At 46.3% G+C, this 19,081-nt stretch overlaps 3 protein-coding genes across 3 annotated transcripts; 2 read left to right on the forward strand and 1 right to left on the reverse strand.

Moving 5' to 3' along the window:
* Positions 1 to 1,413: 1,413 nt before the first annotated feature.
* On the reverse strand, positions 1,414 to 1,969 carry LOC129501250 (histone H2B type 2-E). Its single transcript, XM_055312191.1, has one exon. It carries the CDS (start codon positions 1,878 to 1,880, stop codon positions 1,500 to 1,502), a length of 381 nt encoding a protein of 126 aa, XP_055168166.1. The 5' UTR covers positions 1,881 to 1,969; the 3' UTR covers positions 1,414 to 1,499.
* A 226-nt stretch (positions 1,970 to 2,195) lies between these two features.
* Positions 2,196 to 2,745, forward strand: LOC129501251 (histone H2A type 2-A). The gene has a single exon (XM_055312193.1). The coding sequence runs from the start codon at positions 2,239 to 2,241 to the stop codon at positions 2,629 to 2,631; it is 393 nt and encodes a 130-aa protein (XP_055168168.1). The 5' UTR covers positions 2,196 to 2,238; the 3' UTR covers positions 2,632 to 2,745.
* Positions 2,746 to 3,710: 965 nt separating this feature from the next.
* LOC129501252 (histone H3) lies at positions 3,711 to 4,760 on the forward strand. Its single transcript, XM_055312194.1, has one exon. The coding sequence runs from the start codon at positions 3,720 to 3,722 to the stop codon at positions 4,128 to 4,130; it is 411 nt and encodes a 136-aa protein (XP_055168169.1). The 5' UTR covers positions 3,711 to 3,719; the 3' UTR covers positions 4,131 to 4,760.
* The last annotated feature ends 14,321 nt before the right edge of the window (positions 4,761 to 19,081 follow it).

Below are 19,081 nucleotides of genomic sequence, written 5' to 3' on the forward strand. Positions count from 1 at the left end.
TACTACTGCATCCCCAGCATGTTTTACTTACCTCAGGTGCAAAATGTTCCCCCCCTCCTCCTTTATTGCAGGAAATGGTGTGTACACTCACAGTGGAGCCTGAACAGATGTCCGTTTTGTTTTTGCACCTGTGAGTGTAAATTCTGGTGGTAAAGGGAACTATTATTGATGGGTAATATAGTTATACTGAGTTCCCTCCACCTTTAAGAATTAGCTATTTTTGGCTTTCCTACCCATATTCAGAGAATCCTCAGAACCAAATGGTGACTAATGAAGGTAGAAAGGCAAAGTCCTATGCTATATTTGGTGCCCTGAATTAATGAGGAAATAAAACTAGTTTTGGATATATTATAAACAATTCTGGGAAAGAAAATTTTCGGAAAAAGCAAGCATCTGGGTGGTAACTGAAAACTGCCAACAGGTTCTTACCAAGTAACATGGCAGCTACGTAGTCAGGGTCAGTGCTTATGGAACATGAATCACCTGGAGTGTTCCAGAGGCAGTTCATCCTTGCCTCACCCAATGTGCATGATTTGGGTTTGGTGGAAATAATGCGGTTTTAGGGGAAAACTGATTCAGGATCAAATGGCCTTTGAACTATTCTAAGGACTGCTTTTAAACATCTAGTCTCAAAAATGGAAAAGGCCCTTTTTTTCTCTAATATTTAGTGACTATTTTCAGAGGAAGAGAAAGAATTGTTTCAGGCAAGTGACAAAACATCTTTAAGACAGCGAAGTTTTAACAATGTTTCAGGACATTTTAGGATTAGCAGCCCAAGTTCTGGAAATCCCGGAGTATTTTATATACTCTTTCCTCCCTCCTTATCCAGGTTGTAAAATAGCAGAACTACAACTATGAACAATTGTGTAGCTTCTCAACACCTGAGCAAGTTTACCATGGAAAAGTGGCTTTTGTATTATCTTATTCTGATAGTTTGTCTCCAATTTGAGCAATACGGACTCAGTGCAGCTGAGAGGAATTTCGAGTTAAGGACAGGTGCGTTGATAAACTACAAATTACTGCAATGACAGAATCAAGGCAGAGATACACAATAAAAGCTTACTTATAGGTGGGGGGCGTGGTTTCAAAAGTATTGTTTTGCATTTTTACAAAAACATGAATCTTCCAGAGCAAGAAAAATGGCAGTAACAGGCACGTACCTAATTGTTTTAAACACTCCTTAACACTGATTTCCACAACCTGGAGACTTAGGTTGAATGCCACGTCTTGTTAACCGCCCACTAGAGCTCTATTTGAAAATACACGTACTCTGAGCTCTCCACAATGGTAAAGAATCAAATTCCACCTTGAGTTCCTTTCCTGTCCTCCAAAGAAAAATATCGATACAGACCAGGAAAGCGAAGTAATATGAAAAAAATAGGCATTTTGAAAAGTAGAGACAAAACAGCTCCTTTCGGCGAGAACGTGGGTGGCTCTGAAAAGAGCCTTTGGAGTCAGGCGGCCGGCGACCCCGGCGGGCGCCGCGTCCCGGCAGGGACTCACTTGGAGCTGGTGTACTTGGTGACGGCCTTGGTGCCCTCGGACACGGCGTGCTTGGCCAGCTCGCCGGGCAGCAGCAGGCGCACGGCCGTCTGGATCTCCCGGGAGGTGATGGTGGAGCGCTTGTTGTAATGCGCCAGGCGGGAAGCCTCGCCGGCGATGCGCTCGAAGATGTCGTTGACGAACGAGTTCATGATGCCCATGGCCTTGGACGAGATGCCGGTGTCGGGGTGCACCTGCTTCAGCACCTTGTACACGTAGATGGAGTAGCTCTCCTTGCGGCTGCGCTTGCGCTTCTTGCCGTCCTTCTTCTGGGCTTTGGTGACCGCTTTCTTGGAGCCCTTCTTGGGCGCGGGAGCGGATTTCGCCGGCTCGGGCATGGCGGGAAGCACAAGCAAACGGCGGGCACACGGGAGAAGGGACGCCGCCACCACGGTCAGGCCCAGGCTACCGGAAGCGCCTCGGTACTTAAAGAGGCCGTAGGCAAATTAAGGTTCTGCTTACGCCGCGTCGTGATTCGCGAGTTTTCAGCGGCGCTCCAGCGAGGGGGACGAGATTATGTAAATGAACGGATGCTGGCTGAGCCACCCTATTGGTCGAACGGACAAAGCTCTGCTTTAGCCAATCGCAGTGCTCCGCAGACAATCCCGGTTCTGCCTATAAAAGGGTGAAGTGGCGGGCTTTACGGCGACTTTCTCGGTCGTCGAGCGGGAGGTGTTTGCAGTGAGCGTCGCTGTCATGTCAGGTCGTGGCAAGCAAGGAGGCAAGGCCCGCGCTAAGGCTAAGTCGCGCTCGTCCCGCGCCGGCCTGCAGTTCCCAGTGGGCCGGGTGCACCGGCTGCTGCGCAAGGGCAACTATGCCGAGCGGGTGGGGGCCGGCGCTCCCGTCTACATGGCGGCCGTGCTGGAGTATCTGACGGCCGAGATTCTGGAGCTGGCGGGCAACGCGGCCCGCGACAACAAGAAGACGCGCATCATCCCCCGCCACCTGCAGCTGGCCATCCGCAACGACGAGGAGCTCAACAAGCTGCTGGGCAAGGTCACCATCGCCCAGGGCGGCGTCCTGCCCAACATCCAGGCCGTGTTGCTCCCTAAGAAGACGGAGAGCCACCATAAGGCGAAGGGCAAGTGAGGCCGGCGTCCGGAAGCCCAGCCAGCCCTGGTCTCGAAGGGGACCCCTGTGAAATCAAAAGGCTCTTTTAAGAGCCACCCACTCTATCAAATAAAAGGAGTTGTATACAGGGTACAGTAGGCGGTCTTGCTCCGCTCCACCTCTGCCAGTAGTGTGCGGAGGCCCAAGGCGGGGGGGGGGGGGGGGGGGGGCAGGGGAGAGGGGTTGGGGTTGTCCCTCAACCGTTCCTCGACCCCGAGCCTTGGGCGCTCGGCCATCTTGACCTGGTCTGGTGGGTCGTGGACCTTAGGACTTGGTGGCGCAGCTGGGGGGGCCCGGACCCCCAGGGCGCAGCCACGTTCGACTCTGTCCTAAGAACTGAGAAGGCGGTCCCCGACTCTTGCCTCGCGCGCAGCTCCCGGGTTCCCGAGGCCCGCGCCCCCGCCCCCACGCGCACGTGCACTCCCGGCCGGCAGGGCAGCGGGCAGTTTCCGGGAGTGAGTGGCGGGCCGGGTCCTCGGCTTAACTGAGCCGGCTTACTCCGGCAAGACTGGGTACTAGTCCCCGCGTAGGTTTCTCGAGGCGGGGCCTTGCGCTCGGCAGGCGGTGGGGTGTGATGGGACAACTTTCGGACCCGAAGAGCACCGACAGGCGGGAAAAAAGATCCGCCCGACCACCGACGGGGTTCCTAGAAGGTGACCGGGCGATGTGGGGGGGACGGGACGTAAAGGCAAGATTGAGGCTGAGTTGGGGAGACCGCGTGGGAAGGAAGGGGGGGTACCGTGTTCTAAAGGGGGCGAAGGGCTGAGGAGGAACATTCGGACACGGTGGCGATCAAAGATGACCCCCCCCTCCCCCGCCCGCGGAAAAGAAAGGAAAAACAAGCTAGGGAAGACCGTTGGCAACCTGGAGAGTAGAGAGCGAGGCGGGTGGGCGGGGCTAGGGGGATCCGCCCAGGCCAATCGGTGGCGCCGGGGAGGGTGACGTCGCGGCCAATGGACAGCCAGCGCGGGACTTTCAATTATTGCCCCGCCCAATCGGAGAGAGACGGTGCCTATAAAGACCGCTGCGGCGGGCCGGGGCCCCGTTACTCTCCCCGCCGCTTCGCCATGGCTCGTACGAAACAGACCGCCCGCAAGTCGACCGGCGGCAAGGCCCCGCGCAAGCAGCTGGCCACCAAGGCGGCCCGCAAGAGCGCGCCCGCCACGGGCGGCGTCAAGAAGCCGCACCGCTACCGGCCGGGCACGGTGGCCCTGCGCGAGATCCGGCGCTACCAGAAGTCCACCGAGCTGCTGATCCGCAAGCTGCCGTTCCAGCGGCTGGTGCGCGAGATCGCGCAGGACTTCAAGACGGATCTGCGCTTCCAGAGCTCGGCCGTCATGGCGCTGCAGGAGGCGAGCGAGGCCTACCTGGTGGGGCTCTTCGAGGACACCAACCTGTGCGCCATCCACGCCAAGCGCGTCACCATCATGCCCAAGGACATCCAGCTGGCGCGCCGCATCCGCGGGGAGCGGGCTTGAGTGAGCGCTCGGCTCGAGGTTCCATCCTATCCAAAGGCTCTTTTCAGAGCCACCCACGACGGCACTCGGAAGTAGCTGTGCCACTTCACCTCCGCCTCCTGCTCCGGGAGGGTGGGGCGGTAGGGCCGGGGGTCTCCCGACCGGTAGCGCGGAGACCGCGGGTCTGATCCCGGGCGCCGCGTCGGCGGCCAGGACGCCCTGCCAGGCGGCCGCGTGTGCGCGCGCAACTCGCCCTGCTCCCGGGGCCTTTTTCTGGGGCGTCTTGGAAGTTCCCCGCCGGGGCTCGGGGGTGCAAGCCGTCCGCGCAGGAGATGAAGGGCTTGCGGGCTCGCGAGCGGGCCGGGGCGGCGAGGAGTAGATAGGGGGCGCTCGGGACTAGGCGCCCGCGTCCCCCGCGCCCCCCGCGCCCCCGCCGGAAGTGACTCCGAGGAGATCGGGGCGGTGGGGAGACGGGCTCGCCTGATCCCTGTCGCGACAAGTTCGGGATTCCCCCCAGCTTTGCTTGCGCGTCGGGTATCTGTAATGGCTTCCCCGCCCCCCTTACTCCACCCAGTGTGTCCGGGGTCCCTCGTGCGCCTGAGGGACTTTGCCAGAGGCCTTACGCCCGCCCGTGCACACTCGCTCTCCCCAATCTTGGCGCGCCCCCCTCCCCCCCCCCCCCACACACACACACGCCCGCCCGCCTTCCTAATGCCAGTAGACCTTAGGGAAGGCAGCATGGGCAGCTCCAGGCCGGAATGGGCCAACTCCGGGGACAGGGGGTCCGGCTTCTGCGGCCCAGCATTCCGTTCGGGGAGTCCTGTGGGCTTCGTTAGAGCAGCAGCAGTGGGAAGGTGGACCAGGATGCAAAAGCCCCCTTCACCAAGGCACTGCCCCCGGGGAGCTCTATCGTCGAGTATCCTTTCCTGCTCACGTCCATAGGAGGAGACTTGTTCTTCCAGAACAACCCTAGATGCAGACATATGAAGATTTGTGTAGCAGGTGTTTGAGGAATTACCCAGTGCCAGGCGGCCAGTAGTTTTGAGCTCTTGGGTGGCTGGAACCAATGAAAGGCACAACATGCCCTGCACTTCCCCTTCCTTTCTTAACGTTTGTCAGCCCCAGCATCTGGGGGCAGAGACTTGAATTTATCTCAGAGGGGCAATTTGTTCACCAGATGAAAATTGAAGTCTGAAGGCATCTTGGTACTTTGAAATGAGTCGGTTTAACTAGAAGAGTAGAATAGGACCTTGGAAAGCTGGCACTACACAAGACTCCTAGCAGATGTATGAATGACACCTCTTCTTATCCTTAAACACCATTTATTTGCACCTGGAAGAGGACAGAGTTTGTGTTTTTGTTCACCGATAAAAGCATTATAGAGATTGGTGAAAATTCACTGAGGGGAATAGAAATAGGCGGAAATACTTAGGAAAACGTTCTGCCTTTGCAAGTGGGCGGGGGGGGGGGGGCGGTGGTGGGTTTAGGAGGAGAGAGCAGATACACTGTAGCTGTTCCTGACGGGGTGTTCCCTAGTTTTCAGCCCCAGACTCAGAGATTTTCATTATAGGCCCTGTTATAAATGAAATTGTGTGTCCTCCGCCCCTCACCCAAATTCTTATGTTGAAATTCTAACTCCCAGTACCTCAGAATGTGACTGTATTTAAAGGCCATTAGGTAGGGCCTTTAAAAATGCATTTAAGTTAAAATGTCATCAGGATGTGCCCTAATCCAATATAAGTAGTCTTTTTTAAGAAGAGGGGGTACCTGGGTGTCTCGGTTAGGCATCGGACTCTTAATTTTGACTCAGGCCATGAGCTTAGGGTAATGAGATTCTGTGCTCAGCTGGGGAGTCTGCTTAAAATTCTGTCTGCCCTCCCACACCTATACCCCCACTGTCACATTCATTTATTCTCTCTCTCTCTCTCTCTAAATCTTTAAGGGAAAAAAAAAGAGATAAGGACAGCCAACACAGAGGGATGACCATAAGAGAGGAGGATACAGTGAGAAGGCAGCCATCTTCAAGTTGAGAGGCCTCAAAAGAAACCAACCTGATGACAAAGATCTTGGACTTCTGGCCTCTAGAACTGTGAGTAAATAAATTTCTGTTGTTTAAGCCACCCAGTCTGTGTGGTATTTTGTTAGGGCAGCCCTAGGAGTTCAATACAGGCTCCAGGGTCTCTGCCCAGGTCTCTGTTCAAACCAACAGTACACGATGGGATCGTCTGTGACTTAGTTACAAGCAGAAACAGCAGTGAATTAGACCCCTTTGCACCCGGCATCTCATCTCATCCGCTGAAATTTGTTTTCAAAGGTGCAGCTTGAAGTTGAGTGTCAGAGCCATTAGTGTCTGAGCAGACACCCAAGCATGCAGATTTCCATGTCAGGGCCCTGCCTCCCCAGGATCATATGCCTTGAACTGATACAAAATCAGATTCAAAAGCAAGATACCAACCAACCTAAAATACCAAAGACCTGCCACTGACCCTTCTATTTGCGGACAGCCTGTGTATATCTGCCATGGCTAAGGCAGTTCAGGGGTTCTTAGCTTAGTGGGAATAGCTTTGATCTGCCTTCACTCTTCTCACATTTCTACCCATTTCTGTTCCTCCCACAACAGTGGACTGCTCACTCACTAAACTCAAAGATAGCAGGGTATGAATGGAAAACAGTGCATGAAAGAAGAGGAAGAGGAGTGGGGAATTAGGGCCTGGCACCCACTGGTGTTAGACAGTGGAGGTCCTCTCTGGTTGGTCTTAACTGGTTTCATGTCAAAAGTGAGCCCTTCAAAGGAAGGGTCTTGTCTGCATCACTGATCTGTCTTTCAGCTCTCCTACATAATGGAAGTCTGGGTCTTGACAATGGAAGAGTTCACCTAGCTGAACCCCCCTGCCCTCACATAGGGCCAGGAAGCCACAGGCAGTACAAACTCACTTTCTGAGGAAGTGGGGGGCTATTAGCCCAATCTTTCTCACCCAGCAGAGATTAGGTCTTGGCTGGACAATGCTACCTTACCTTTCAGCAGCCATCTCGGAGATTTGCCCACAGAGCTAGGGCAACAGAATCTGATTCTGATTGTGAGCAGGTTTGGGGAGGACTGCTAGGAATTCTGCTGTGTCTTCAAGGGCTTCCCAAACTACCACAGGCATTTAGGTGACACCTTTGACACCTGTTTGGTAGTAAGACAAAATTGACACTCCTGACACTATTCTGTGAAATTCAAACTTCCTAGGCCTAATAGGGAATTTCTGGAATGTCTTTGTTGGTTTGAGAAACTAGGGTGAATGAGTACTAAAATTTTTTAATGTCAGAATCAAAATCTTTTTTTTTTCCAGTATCAAAATCTAATTGTTTTAGGTACTTAAGTAATTTTCTCACTTTCAGACCAGTCATAAAGAAAAGGAAGTCAGGCAAAAAGTAATTCATGTTCTCTTCAAAAGTCCCCTCATAAAATGTGAAGGAAAATAAACAAGTCTCATCTTGGCCAACCCAGTATCTAGAGGTCTGCCATGGAACTGGCACTGGGTTTTTTGTTTTGTTTTTAGAATTTATTTATTGGGGTGCCTGGGTGGCTCAGTTGGTTAAGCATCTGCCTTTGGTTCAGGTCATGATTCCCGGGTCCTGGGATTGGGCCCCACTTCCAGCTCCCTGCTCAGTGGGAAGCCTGCTTCTCCCTCTCCCACTCCTCCTGCTTATGCTCTCTCTCTTTCTCTCTGTCAAATAAAATCTTTTTTTTTAATTAAAATAGAATTTATTTATTTTAGAGAAAGAGTGTTGGGGGGGGGGCAGAGGGAGAAACTCCTGCAGACTACGTGCTGAGTACAGAGTCCAATGAAGGGCTTGATGTCACAATCCTGAGATCACAACCGGAGCTAAAACCAAGAATTCAATGCTTAACCAACTGCATCACCCAAACGCCCTGGAACTGGTATTGCTAATTGGACTTTGGGTCCTTTAATCAGAGCTGATGGTGGCCTGGGCTACAGCAGGGACTAGGAGAAGTCAGAGATGAAGTGATGGATTGGAGGGAATCGTAGAAGGGTAAATTTGGTAAGATTTGGTGATTTAGGCATTTGGAGAATGGAAGAAAGGAAGGAGTTTCTCCTTCACCTGCGGAACTGGGGGATGATGGAAAATTTCACTAAAGTGAGGAATTCAGGAAGAACAAACAGCTTTTGGAATCGAGAAGATGCTTAAAGATCCTCCTGACATTGATATTGAGAATCCCATTAACCCTCTAGAGGGAAGTGTCCACCAGGAGTTCAGAATATTAATCTATTCTGTAAAGGGGCTCAGTTAGAGATACTTTGGGGGAAGCCCTTAGCGGAAGGGTAAGGGAATAAGGGCTAATAGAAGGCAAGGAATTTGATACCTTCTAGCCAGGGGTCTGGGAGAAGAGAGGCAACCCCTGGGCAAGGCGGAGCAGTGATGGGGATGGTAGAGGAAGAGAACTCCACTAAGGGGCTACAACATATAGTTAGGAGATCACTGGCTAGAGGAAACTAAAAAAGAATAAAGTAAAAATCATCTTACTTATTTTAAAAGTTTAACTATTTCTCTGCACATGCCTTCTGAATCTCTCGGTGCTTGCACATAACCTATACCTGTTCTTGTAGGTAGGTGATCCCCACCTCAGTTGCCAGAGGGAGAGGAATATTGTGGTAGATGACCAAGGGAAATGCAGGTTGAGCTCTGTGGGAGCTGAAAGGGAAAGGTTCAAGCCACCTATTTGCTCAGGTGTGATATTTTGAGCTGGGTTCTAAAGAGTATTTAGGTTTTGAGACATGTTTAGATTGGGGGCTAGGGGAAGGTGGTGTAATCCAGGCAGAAGAGACCATAAAAACAGAATTTCTGGAGCTACATGTAGCATGGGCAAAGGGCAATGATGAGAAGTGAGATTTTAGGGGCTCCTGGCTGGCTCAGTCAGTAGAGCAGATGACTCTTATTTATTTTTATTTGTTTTAAAGATTTATTTATTTGAGCGAGAGAGAGAAAGCAGGAGGAGGAGCAGAGGGAGAGACAGAATCCTGAAGCAGACTCCCCACTGAATGCAGAGCCTGGATGATACAGGGCTCCATACCAGAACCTGGAGATCATGACCTGAGCCGAAATCAAGAGTTGGCCACTTAACTGAGCCACCAGGTGCCCCTGAGCATGTGACTCTCGATTTCAGGGTATGAGTTTTGAGTTTGAGCCCCTTGTTGGGTGTAAAGTTTACTTTAAAAAAAAAAAAGAAGGGATCCCTGGGTGGTGCAGCGGTTTAGCGCCTGCCTTTGGCCCAGGGCGCGATCCTGGAGACCGGGGATCGAATCCCACATTGGGCTCCTGGTGCATGGAGCCTGCTTCTCTCTCTGCCTCTCTCTCTGTGTGTGTGTGTGTGTGTGTGTGTGTGTGACTATCATAATAAATAAAAATTAAAAAAAAAAAAAAGAAAAGTGAGCTCTTAGTAATGGAGACTCAGTGCCAAACTAGGGAGGGGCTAGGTTTTATTCTATAAACAACGTTGGAGCAAAGGATATGAGTAGTCAACATAAGAGGACAAACACAAAAGCTATCAAACTCATGTAAAGATGCTTGAGCTCGTTAATAATCAAAGAAACAAAAATGAAAACAACAATGAGATATCACTTAACACCAGAGTGTGGAAAAATTCAGGAAGTTGGGTGACCCAAGGGTGGCCCTGGAAGTGGGCTCAGAGTAGTGCTGATGCCATGGAGCTGAAAGTCTGGGAAGACTATTCTAGGGGGAGCTTGGTACTTTTCACTCAATTAAAAATAAACAGATCCAGGGTACCTGAGTGGCTCAGTTGGTCAGTTGGTTGAGCATCTGAGTATTGATTTTGGCTCAGTTCATAATCTCAGGGTCATGAGAATGAGCCCCAAGGTGGGCTCCCAGCTCAGTGGGGAGTCTGCTTATGATTCCTTCTCCTTCTGCCCCGCCCCCTCTCTTGCACATGTGCATTCAACATCTCTCTCTCAAATAAATACATAAAATCGGGAGGCCTGGGTGGCTCAGTGGTTGAGTATCTGCCTTCAGCTCAGGGCATGATCCCTGGGTCTGGGGATCGAGTACCCACATCAGGCTCCCTGCAGGGAGCCTGTTTCTCCCTCTGCCTGTGTCTCTGCCTCTCTCTCTCTCTCTCTCTCTGATTATCATAAATAAATAAAAAAAAATTAAAAAAAAAATCTTTAAATATATATATATATATACACATATATATACACATATGTATATATATAAAATCTTAAAAATAATAAACAGATCCTAATAACCAGAGTTATGTTCCTGGATTTTTATCTAGCAGATATTCCTACATAGGTCTGTAAGGGAAATATATGACGATGTTCCTTGCAGCATTTTTTTGTGATGGAAAATGGGAGCAAACCTGGTGTTTGCTTACTGAGAGTAAGGAGATAAAGTGTGATGTTTGCTCATCGTTAAGTTTAATGCAGCAATTCAATCAACAGATTGAATGTTCACATCATGACATGGATAGCAGAGATGCAGGTTGAGCTTTGAGGGAATTAAAAAAGGCCAATTTTTAAAATCAGAGTGGATAAAGGGGAAAGTAAAACATAAAATAAGATATAAAACACATTCTCACTTATATAGATTCTTAGAAATTAGAAATTAACTGGAACTGAGAAAGTAAAAACATGTTCTGCTACTCATCAGGCTGGGAAAACAGATATGGCTAGCCAAAGAATTAGCAGGAGGCATCTCTCCCAAGGACATGCTGTAGCTATGGAGTCACGATCCCTTCCTTGAGTGACCACTGCTTCTCTTATTCATTGAGAAACCTGTTCTAAAAGTCATAGACTACCAGAAACTTCACTGCTTGAAATCACATCAGCAAGAATGAAGCATCCCCCTCCTGCCTAGAGAACCTAAATCACTTTGACGCTGAGAATCAGCCTTGATTTTTCAAGCCAGATACAAAACTTCAATAAGATTTCTAAACATTCCACCTTTATCTTAACTTTGTGGTTTCCAAGGAAACAGGATCCTGTATGCACTTCAAAGCCTAATTCTGATGTCTACCCTTTCATACAGCCCTGCTTTGCTTTAAGCCCATCAAAATTCTACACTCCATGCTTCCCTACAACCTACATTAACTATTTTTTCCTTTGTTTGGTGAGACACATCACAGTCTTTTTGGTATGTGTTCTTCTTTGAAAACGAATTAGTAAACCTGGCTTGTTAGACTAAGTGGTGTTTGTAGGTTGATTAAGATAGAATTTTTTTTCTTGGAGTTGCAAAAATTTATTTCAGCATTCCTACATTTTTGGTTATTTCTAATATTGTTAACTGCTATAAGTGCTGCATCAATATCTTGCTTTGACATTAGTAGTACAGTATAATGTCTGAAAGCAGAGTCTGGCTGTTAACCGGGCTTGGACACTTTATGACCATGCAACTTAACCACATTACTTAACCTATCTTTGATTCCAGCTCCACATCTGTACAATGGAAATAATGATGCTTTGGAAGATAAAATGCGTTAATCGATGTAAAGTGTTTAAAACATTGTTTGATGCCAAGGAAGAGTACATAAACAATAGAAAAATATATATACCATTCTAGTTTACCTTTGCATCTATTTAGTTAGTAGTAAAGCATGTTCTGCAGCTTTTCAGTTTTTACTTTGAAATAATAATAGACTCACAGGAAGTGGCCAAAATAGTACAAAGAGTTCCATGTACTCTTCACTCAGCTTCTTCCAACAGTGACATATTACATATCTATAATACAATATCAAAACCAGGGGAAGCCTGGGTGGCTCAGTGGTTGAGCGTCTGCCTTTGGCTCAGGGCGTGATCCTGGAGTCCCTCCATGGAGCCTGCTTCTCCCTCTGCCTATCTCTCTGCCTCTCTCTCTCTTTGTGTCTCTTATGAATAAGTAAATAAAATCTTTAAAAAAAAAAAAAACCAGGAAGTTGACATTGGTACATTATTGTTAACTAATATACAGACCTTAATTACTGCTCACAAGTTTCTTAACCTGCATTCATATGCATGTGCACATGTAATTCTATGCAATTTTATTCCATGTATAAACTCATGTCACCACCACCACAATCAAGATGCAGATCTATTCAGTCATCTCAAAAGAACTTCCCAGTGTCTTTCAGACCACCTCCTATCTCCCCTACATTGTCTGGAAACCATTAATCTATTCATCTCCATAGTTTTGTTATTTCAAGAATGCCATATAAATGCAATACACAGTATGCAAGGATAATTATTTTTAATGCATAGAAAGCAATACACTTCTTGCAAAAAAACAGAGAATGAAAATTAGAATGATTGTCTGCAAGGGAGTAAAGAATGGACATACAAAGGAATTAATGAATAAGAAAAGGGGGCAATCGTTCTAATAAATGTATACAGCAAATACAGTAAGATATCTTCAGATTATGTATGATTTGCAAATTTTAGAAAACTATGAGTAAAATTTAGGTGCATCAATTTATCACGCATATTTCAGTCAGAATAAAGATAAGAAGGTCAGAATAACCTTCCCCAAATATCGCTCTTGTCTTGCCCAGTAACCCACACCAGCTGTCCAGGGCCAGTTCTTCGTACTGTCTTCTAATTTCACACCTCTCCATGACCTGGTCCTCCCTGAGGAACCTGACTGGCTCTCCTGATCTAGCTGAGAACCAGATCTCTGACTGAGGCCTCATCAACGATGCTGCCTAGTCAGAAATATCACTTCAGAGCATAATTCTTAAAGTTGATGTTCACAACTTTTTATGATTTTTAAAAAAGATTTTATGTATTTATTCATGAGAGACAGAGAGAGAGAGAGGGAGAGAGAGACATAGGCAGAGGGAGAAGCAGGCTCCCTGCAGGGAGCCCTATGTGGGACTAGATCCCAGAACCCCAGGATCACAACCTGAGCCAAAGGCAGTTGCTCAACCACTGAGCCACCCAGGTGCCCCCAAAATTCAAATGATAATGAAAGACATATGGAAAGTAAAAGCCTCCTTGTGGCCTAACCAGACTCTTCTCCATATCAGTAGCCACTGTTATTGATTTTACTATGTAAATTCCAGAAAAATGTTTCATTCATGTACAGATGCCTACACATCAATACATATGCACCCACCCTTTTTTATTTACACCAAAGAGGACCCTATCACTTTCTTTTCACCCAATAATAGATATTTAAGTAAATTCTAAGTGGTTAATATTAAAAATAATACTTGTTTCTCTTTATGGAAGCATCCTAGCTAATAAATTAAGGAATACCAGAATATCATTTTGCAGCCCCTAATGAATTGAAGAATCTAAGCATTGAGCATCAACAGATGTTATCACAAAAAGGGAAGCAATCATTGTGTGTCTCCCGATAGAAAAAACAAGTAACACCACTAATGTAGCAGTCTTGCCAGGGAGTGAAAAAGTGAACCTAAATCTAATCAATCCTTTGCTCCATTTACTCGATTTGTTTCTACAGGAAATGTAGAGGGACAGGATCTCATGAAAAGCTACACCATAGGGAAGCCATCGGCAAATTCCCAATCAGAAAACTACAGGAAAAACAACCCAGTCTCTTCAACAAAGAAATTACAAGAAAAAAAGAGATGGATAGCAAATATATTTTAGAGTTGAAAGACATGTCAGCCAACCATTATGTATAGAACTTACTTGGATTCAGATTCAAACAAAGCATTTTTTAAAAACATGACATGGGATCCCTGGGTGGCTCAGTGGTTAAGCGTCTGCCTTTGGCCCAGGGCACGATCCTGGGGTCCCGGGATTGAGTTCTGCGTCGGGCTCCCTGCATGGAGCCTGAGTCTCCCTCTGCCGTGTCTCTGCCTCTCTCTCTGTCTGTGTCTCTCATGAATAATTGAATAAAATCTTTGAAAAAATTAAAAAAATAAAAACATGACATGTAGATTAATTTTAACACCAACTGGATATTTGATGAATTAATTAAATATCATTAATTATTTTTTTAATTTTTATTTATTTATGATAGTCACATAGAATGAGAGAGAGAGGCAGAGACACAGGCAGAGGGAGAAGCAGGCTCCATGCACCGGGAGCCCGACGTGGGATTCGATCCCGGGTCTCCAGGATCGCGCCCTGGGCCAAAGGCAGGCGCTAAACCACTGCGCCACCCAGGGATCCCTCATTAATTATTTTTGATGTGACATAGTATTGTGGTCCTTTTAGAGCTACATAAAGAAATGTTTATGGATGAAATAATATGGTATCTGGGATCTGCTTCAAAATGATACAGGATGATCAGTCTTGAGTTTGGTGATTGATGAAGTTGGATAACAGGGATGTGACCTCTGTGTACATGTTTTAATTTCTCAATTATCAAGAATTAAAAATACATTTATATAAAAAGTTGCTATTTACCATCCCTGTGTGAATATTGTGAAGTACTTTGTTTAGGCATTTTTGTTTTGCATTTGTATATGAAAAGAAAATTGTGATAGTCATTGTCACATTACCCATTGAAATGTTTGCACTACATTCTTTTCCCACTAATAGTGTATAAGCCTACCCCATTTCTCTAGCCCTGACCAGCAGTGGGCATTAGCCAACTTTACATTTGACCTATTAATGACCTCACGGTCACCTCAGAGCACAATAGTGGCTGGTATCAGACTGGTTGGCCTGATGTAGCCGTTTCTACATTAAGGGAAGGCCTGTTGCAGGGAATGGATACTCATTTGAGTCAAGGTACCACCTGCCCCAGAAGGTGCCTGAGTGGACACAGACCCTGTGGCCTCTGAAACTGACTTTTCTGTTTTCCACGCCATTGGTCCTTTCTGTCTCCATAGTCATGTTAGCCTAGAAGCTAATTGGGTTCTCTAAAGGCTGCTCCTGGGATGCCTGAGTGGCTCAGTGGTTGAGCGTCTGCCTTCAGCCCAGGTCCTGGGATCGAGGTCTGCATCAGGCTCCCTGCAGGGAACCTGCTTCTCCCTCTGCCTATGTCTTGCCTCTCTGTGTCTCTCATGAATAAATAAATAAAATATTTTACAAATAATAAAAATAAAGTCTGTTTCCACCTATCTGGTCTAATTTGGCAAGGTCTGGGTCTGCCTTCCATCGTAACAGCATGTTACTGAACTCTCCTCTGCCATCTGAACTACCTAGACTAGATTTTTTGCAGGTCCTCCTACCTCTCTGGGCCTGCTGTCTTTTATTTTTCTCCAGGCCTTTGCCCATGCCACTCCCTGCCTGGAACACACTCCCTTCCCAGCTGTCTCAGGTCTCATCCTAAAGTCCCTTCCCCCCAGAGGCCTTCCTCACCCACACCAATGTCAAGTTAGGCCTCCCTCCATCTCACTCTCCATGTGGGTACTTATCACATCTAATACCTGTCACAATTTATTATAGTCACTGCTTTAATATCTGACTTCCCTCCTACCCACTAAACGTCTAGGGAATGTGCACTTGGGTGGCTCAGTGGTGGAGCATCGGCCTTTGGCTCAGGTTGTGATACTGGGGCCCTGGGATCGAGTACCATATCGGGCTCTTTGCAGGGAGCCTACTTCTCCCTCTGCCTGTGTCTCTGCCCCTCTCAGTGTGTCTCTCATGAATAAATAAATAAAATCTTTAAAAAAATAAAAAATACACATCCAGGCAAAAGCCACTCTGTTCTGTTGAACCTTGTATCCTCACTGCCCAGTGGATTGCCTGATGTCCAACAGATACTCAACACACTATTGATTGAAAAAAATGAATGATATCAGACCTAGCAACGCTTAGAAATCAGAGAAGAGGAATGGTCCTAGAGAATCTTTCTTACAGAACTTAATAATATCAATAGAGACTTAAAACATTCACAAAATTAGTAGGTCCATATTTCCCATCCCTCATATGAATGATTAAACCGAGTCCCCCCAGGCACAGGGACAGTCTCCCAGTTAAGGGTCACTTACTGAAACCTAAACAGAGCTGCCCCTCAGGCTTACCTTCTGTGCCAGAATTACTGATTAGCCATATTGTGAGCTATGTTAGCCTCCCTCTCAAAGGATCAGGGCTCTGGACCACACTGTAAAGCCAAATATGAGGTAAGATTGCTGATAAAGTTTTATATTTTTTTGTTTTAATTTTCTTTTTGTTGAAGGTCAAAATGAGGCAGTGAGGCAGACCACTGGAGGTTTATGAGCAGGTGGGTGATGAGGCCAGATCTGAGCTTGGAAGGTTACTCTAGCAGCAGAGCATGGAATGGATTTGAGAGGTGTGAGCCTAGGAGAGGAGAGAGGTAACCTTAACACTTTCTCCCACTTGAACAGAATAGAATAGGTATTTGTGTATATATCTCAGGCCCCTTCTGAGTTCCTTCCCAATTGAGGGCAAAGAGTTTATCATGTTCAACTGGGGAACTATCATGACACAAAATTGGAGTGCATTAAAAAGTAGAAGAACTGGAAACAGCCCAACTATCCATCAACAAGTGAACAGATTAACAGTTATGGTGAAGCTGTACAACCAGAAACCTACTTGACAATAAAGGAATTTGAGCGAAAGAAGCCAGACACAGAGGACAGACACTGTATGATTCCATTTACATAAAACTCTAGAAAAGGCAAGCTATCTCTAATAAAGCAGAGGGAAGAGTTATGAGGGGCACTAGGACACTCTGGGGTTGGCTGATGGATATGTTCATTATTTGGAGTGTAGTGATGTTTTTGTTGGTATATGTGTATATACGTCAAAACTTAGCAAATTATACTTTAAATATGTGCAGTTTACTGTATGCCAATTATAACACAATAAAGTTAAAAAATAAGCACAGATAGGTAGGGTAGAGAGATGAGGGAAGAGGTGTCATTGAGCTGGAAGATAAAGCTTTGGTTTGAAAGAAAGCTCTGGCCAAGGCAGAAGGAAGGGGCAGTCCAGTCCAGACCTGAGCAAATGGGTTTAGTGGAGGGTGAGCAGACCCTTTAGAGTAGAGCAGAAAACCCACCTACCCCTATAGGGGAGCAGTAGGAAACAGAGCTATAACTGGAGGAAGAGGCAGATTTGGGAGAGTTTTGAATATCAAGCTTCTTTTTTTATTTTATTTTATTATTATTTTTTTAGGGACAGGTGGAGAGGAGCCGAGGGAAAGGGGAGAGAGAGAAAGAGAGAGAGAGAGAGAGAGAGAGAGAGAGAGAATCTTAAGTAGGCTCTGCACTGGGCATCCTGGGCTTGATCTCAATCCTGACATCATGACCTGAGCCAAAATCAAGTCAGACACTTAAACGACGGAGCCACCCAGGTGCCCCGGAATATCAAGCTTTGTAAAAATGTACATTGGATTGCAGTTCCATCACTTACTTCCTCAATGATACTGGACAAGTTATATAACTTCTCTGAGAGTCTGTTTCCTTCATCTATAAAATAAGGATGGTAAAAATGGAAGCTACTCCATGGTGGCTGTGAAGACAAAATGAGGCAATGCAGATAAACCACTCAGCAGGGGACCATGGAAACAGTTAAGTGCTCAATAAGTAGAAGCAATTATTATTATAACAATTATTGTTATTAACCCTAATATAAGCAAATGTATATAGATGCTTGGGCAGGAGAAAGAAGTGATCAAAGAGGTTTTATTAGGAAGACTAAACCACCATTATTTCCCCTCCAGGGGATCCCTGGGTGGCTCAGCAGTTGAGTGCCTGCCTTCGGCCCAGGGCCTGATCCTGGAGATCCGGGATCGAGTCCTACATCAGGGTCCCTGCATGGAGCCTGCTTCTCCCTCTGCCTGTGTCTCTGCTTCTCTCTGTGTGTGTGTGTGTCTCTCATGAATAAATAAAATCTTAAAAAAAAAAATTATCTCCCCTCCGGAGTTAAAATTCCAAATTCTACCATCTCTTTCCCTTGCCCCATTCTGTAACTTCCTTCCTACTAAATACCATGCCTGGAGCCTGAAACCAGTAACCAAGACTCTCTTATATTTGTGAAGGGATTCCAGCTGGTAAGCAAGTTGAGGTATGGCCTCTGGGATGGAGAAACAGATGGAGAACCAGAGCCCCCCAATTTTATCTCCAAGGATTTCCGCTACTACCACCATAGATTTATATACAGGATGCATCCTAAAGAGAATAAAGCAGGTGATTATTCCTTTTAATTTTAATTTTAAAGCCTAGATAGATTCCCCCCAAACTCCAAGGAGGGGTCCAGATTTTCAGAGATTGATCTTAATTTTCTCAAGTCCCTTAAACCCTGAACTAGGGGTTTATTCTCTGGAGTTTCTAAGGAGAAGCCTCTCTGTGCCTCAGTTTCTTCATCTATAAAATAGGAGATAATAACGGTGACTATTTCATGAGGTTCTTAGGATTAAATGAGTTAATGTGTGTGAAGGGCCTGGAACATTGGTCCATAGCAAGTGCTCTATAGATATTAGCTAAGCTTTCTTAAGGACTTTATTTCTTCTCTTTTGTTTATAAGGCTTGTTATTTGTGATCATTTCTTTCTAAATGACTAGGCATTAACAGTAACCTCATAACAAATTACTTCAGTCTCAGTGCACCTCTTGGGTAGAAGTAAGTTTGGCCAATGGCTTACAAACATTCATCCTCCAAGTCAGAGGCAACGAGCTTTTTCACAGATGCAGCAGTGATTGCATCTGTTAACTTCACTTAATGAGAAAATATATTGCAGATAAAAAGAATCCAGCCACACTTCTAAAATAATCAGTTGTTTTATTAATAACAATAGCATCTACACACATTTGAAAACACACATGTAAGAAACATAAGATTTATTCAGTTTATGATAATGCCTGGCATCCATTTGGATTCATGAAACCCTTAGGATCAACTCCAGGACCCAAGAGCCAAAAGCAGTTGAATAACTGATCAGACCATCAGTGTCTTCATCAGCAAAATCAAGGCTTGGACAGAAAGACTGAACATTCTGTAATCACACAAAATAAAACTAAAATGCAATTGAGCATTTGAGGATACAAAGGTGGACAGTATTAGCTCATGAGCAGTGAACCAACCCCTTTGCTTT

The sequence above is a fragment of the Nyctereutes procyonoides genome, unplaced genomic scaffold, assembly GCF_905146905.1.
Source record: "Nyctereutes procyonoides isolate TBG_1078 unplaced genomic scaffold, NYPRO_anot_genome, whole genome shotgun sequence".
In the NCBI taxonomy this organism is placed as follows: Eukaryota; Metazoa; Chordata; class Mammalia; order Carnivora; family Canidae; genus Nyctereutes; species Nyctereutes procyonoides.